Genomic DNA, 2,288 nt, shown 5'->3' with positions numbered 1-2,288 from the left:
TGTGTGTGTGTGTGTGTGTGTGTGTGTGTGTGTGTGAGACCTACATGTGCTGCGATGCGTTGGGGAAGGCGGTGCTGTACTGCGGCGCTGAGTCTTCCGGCCCGTGCGGCGCTGCGTGGCTCAGAACCATCAGAATGGGTCTGTGGGGGTAGAYTCTCTTTGAAGAGCGGAAGTAGCGGACGGACTCAGCTGTGATCAGGTCCGTCAGGTAGTCCTGGACACACAAACACATGGGGTCATCACACACGAACAGAGACGACCCGAGTCTAATCCAGAGTCTAGACCCAGTAGGTCCAGTCCTCGAATATAATCCAACACCAAACAGATCTAATCCTGACTAAGATCTGTTTAATCTGAACTTAGACCTGTCAGACTAACACCTGCAGGTCCAGCAGGTCCCAGACTGTGGCCTGGAACCACAGGAGACCCGTCCCTGCTCCTGACCTCAGGGTACTGCGCTCCGTGCTTCTCGCGGACGCCGTTGCGGCTCAGCGTGTAGTTGTAGAAGCGGCTGTTCTTCACCAGGCCGAGCCACTCCCTCCACCCCRCGGGAACGTACGAGCCATTGTACTCGTTCAGGTACTTCCCGAAGAAAGCTGCAGGCAGAACCAGAACCAGGAGTCAGACCCAGTAATCACCAGGAAAACCTTCGGTAAACGGCCGACAGAACCTCACCTGTCCGGTATCCGGTGCCGTTGAGGTAGACGCCAAAGGTCCGTGGCTCGTGGTGCCGTTGCCACGATAACGAGGAGCAGTTCTCGTTATTGGTGTAAGTGTTGTGGTTGTGCACGTATCTGAGGGACGCAAAAGTTGACGTGGATACGTAAAAAACCTGAAACTAGAAGTTTCAAGTAATCAAGAAAATGTCTGGCTTAATTTGAGGGGGTGGGGCTTAAACATATGCTAGAATCAGCCACCAGGGGGSGCTGGTTTTGTTTCTGCTTTAACTCCCGGTCGATTTTTACCGTCTACAGAACAGTAAGAGACTTACTTCCCAGTGAGCATGCTYGAGCGTGACGGACAGCACATGGGCGTGGTCACAAAGGCGTTGGAGAAAAAAGTCCCGCCTTCCTCCATGATGCGGCGAGTCTTGTTCATCACCTGCATGGAACCTGCGRAAAGGCGGAGAGTTAGACGATGCAACGTCAACCTCCCATAACCCAAACAGGAATAATGATGTCATGTATAGTTGAACAAACAACAAACAATCTGGGTTTAGAACAAGTTGGKTTCAGTCACCGAGYTCCAGGTCCTGGTCGTCAGTCAGGATCAGGATGATATTTGGACGGATGTTGCGCCTGTCTCTTTGGAGGCGGGGCTTCTGACGCTGTCCGGAGTGGAACTGAGCGTGGCTGAATGTCACGGAGACCAACAGGAAGAGGAGGAGTCGGGTCGCCATGGCCTTCGAGCCCCRGTTCTTCCCAAACAACCAATGGATCAATCAGCTGCTCCCTTAAACTCTGAAAGACACAAACAGAAGAGTTTTTAACTCCTGCTGGAGAAGAATAGTATTTAGAAAACATCAGCTCCAAAAACAGGAAGTCACGGTTATTCTGAGTTTCTGTCTGCAGTTTGAGGATTTTTGAAAATTTTACAAAAATAAAATATGTTTAAGAAAGTCACACAAATTTTCCACTGCCTCAAACTTCTAACATTTTTATAAACTCTACCTGTTTCCAAGATCTTCTTTCCTCTTTCCTAATCCAGACTTATTTCTGTCTCGTCTCTGCTGGAGGATCGATGGTTTCCCCTCAGGGGTCAGAGGTCACACACCCAAAGTCCCCTTGACTCCCATTGTATCTGAGCTCCTCCATAAAACCCTGTAGAACCACCAAACAGAACCTGTGGTACCATCAAACAGAACCTGTGGTACCATCAAACAGAACCTGTGGTACCATCAAACAGAGCCCATGGTACCATCAAACAGAGCCCATGGTACCATCAAACAGATCAAAGAGAACCTGTGGTACCATCAAACAGAACCTGTGGTACCATCAAACAGAATCCTTGGTACCATCAAACCGATCAAACAGAACCTGTGGTACCATCCAACAAAACCTGTGGTACCATTAAACAGATTTAAAAAAACCTGTGGTACCACAAAACAGAACCTGTGGTACCATCAAACAGAAACTGTGGTACCATCAAACAGAACCCATGGTACCATCAAACAGATCAAAGAGAACCTGTGGTACCATCAAACAGAAACTGTGGTACCATCAAACAGAACCCATGGTACCATCAAACAGATCAAAGAGAACCTGTGGTACCATCAAACAGAAACTGTG

General features: G+C 48.9%; 1 protein-coding gene across 1 annotated transcript in view; it reads right to left on the bottom strand.

Annotated features, from left to right (window-relative positions):
• Positions 1-38: 38 nt before the first annotated feature.
• The window catches only part of LOC106536728 (extracellular sulfatase Sulf-2), a 4,720-nt gene continuing 2,470 nt past the window's right edge, over positions 39-2,288 (bottom strand). Inside the window, exons 2-6 of the mRNA XM_014034048.1 lie at positions 1,240-1,460; positions 992-1,112; positions 676-794; positions 445-596; positions 39-214 (exon numbers count right to left, since the gene is read on the bottom strand). Coding sequence (XP_013889502.1) covers positions 41-214; positions 445-596; positions 676-794; positions 992-1,112; positions 1,240-1,399 — 726 coding nt within the window. The 5' untranslated portion in view covers positions 1,400-1,460 and the 3' untranslated portion in view covers positions 39-40. The remainder of the gene's footprint in view (positions 215-444; positions 597-675; positions 795-991; positions 1,113-1,239; positions 1,461-2,288) is intronic.

Source organism: Austrofundulus limnaeus, unplaced genomic scaffold (assembly GCF_001266775.1).
Source record: "Austrofundulus limnaeus strain Quisiro unplaced genomic scaffold, Austrofundulus_limnaeus-1.0 Scaffold1950, whole genome shotgun sequence".
NCBI lineage: Eukaryota > Metazoa > Chordata > Actinopteri > Cyprinodontiformes > Rivulidae > Austrofundulus > Austrofundulus limnaeus.
Note: the sequence above shows the minus strand (reverse complement) of the source record. Positions and strands in the feature narration are given on the sequence as shown.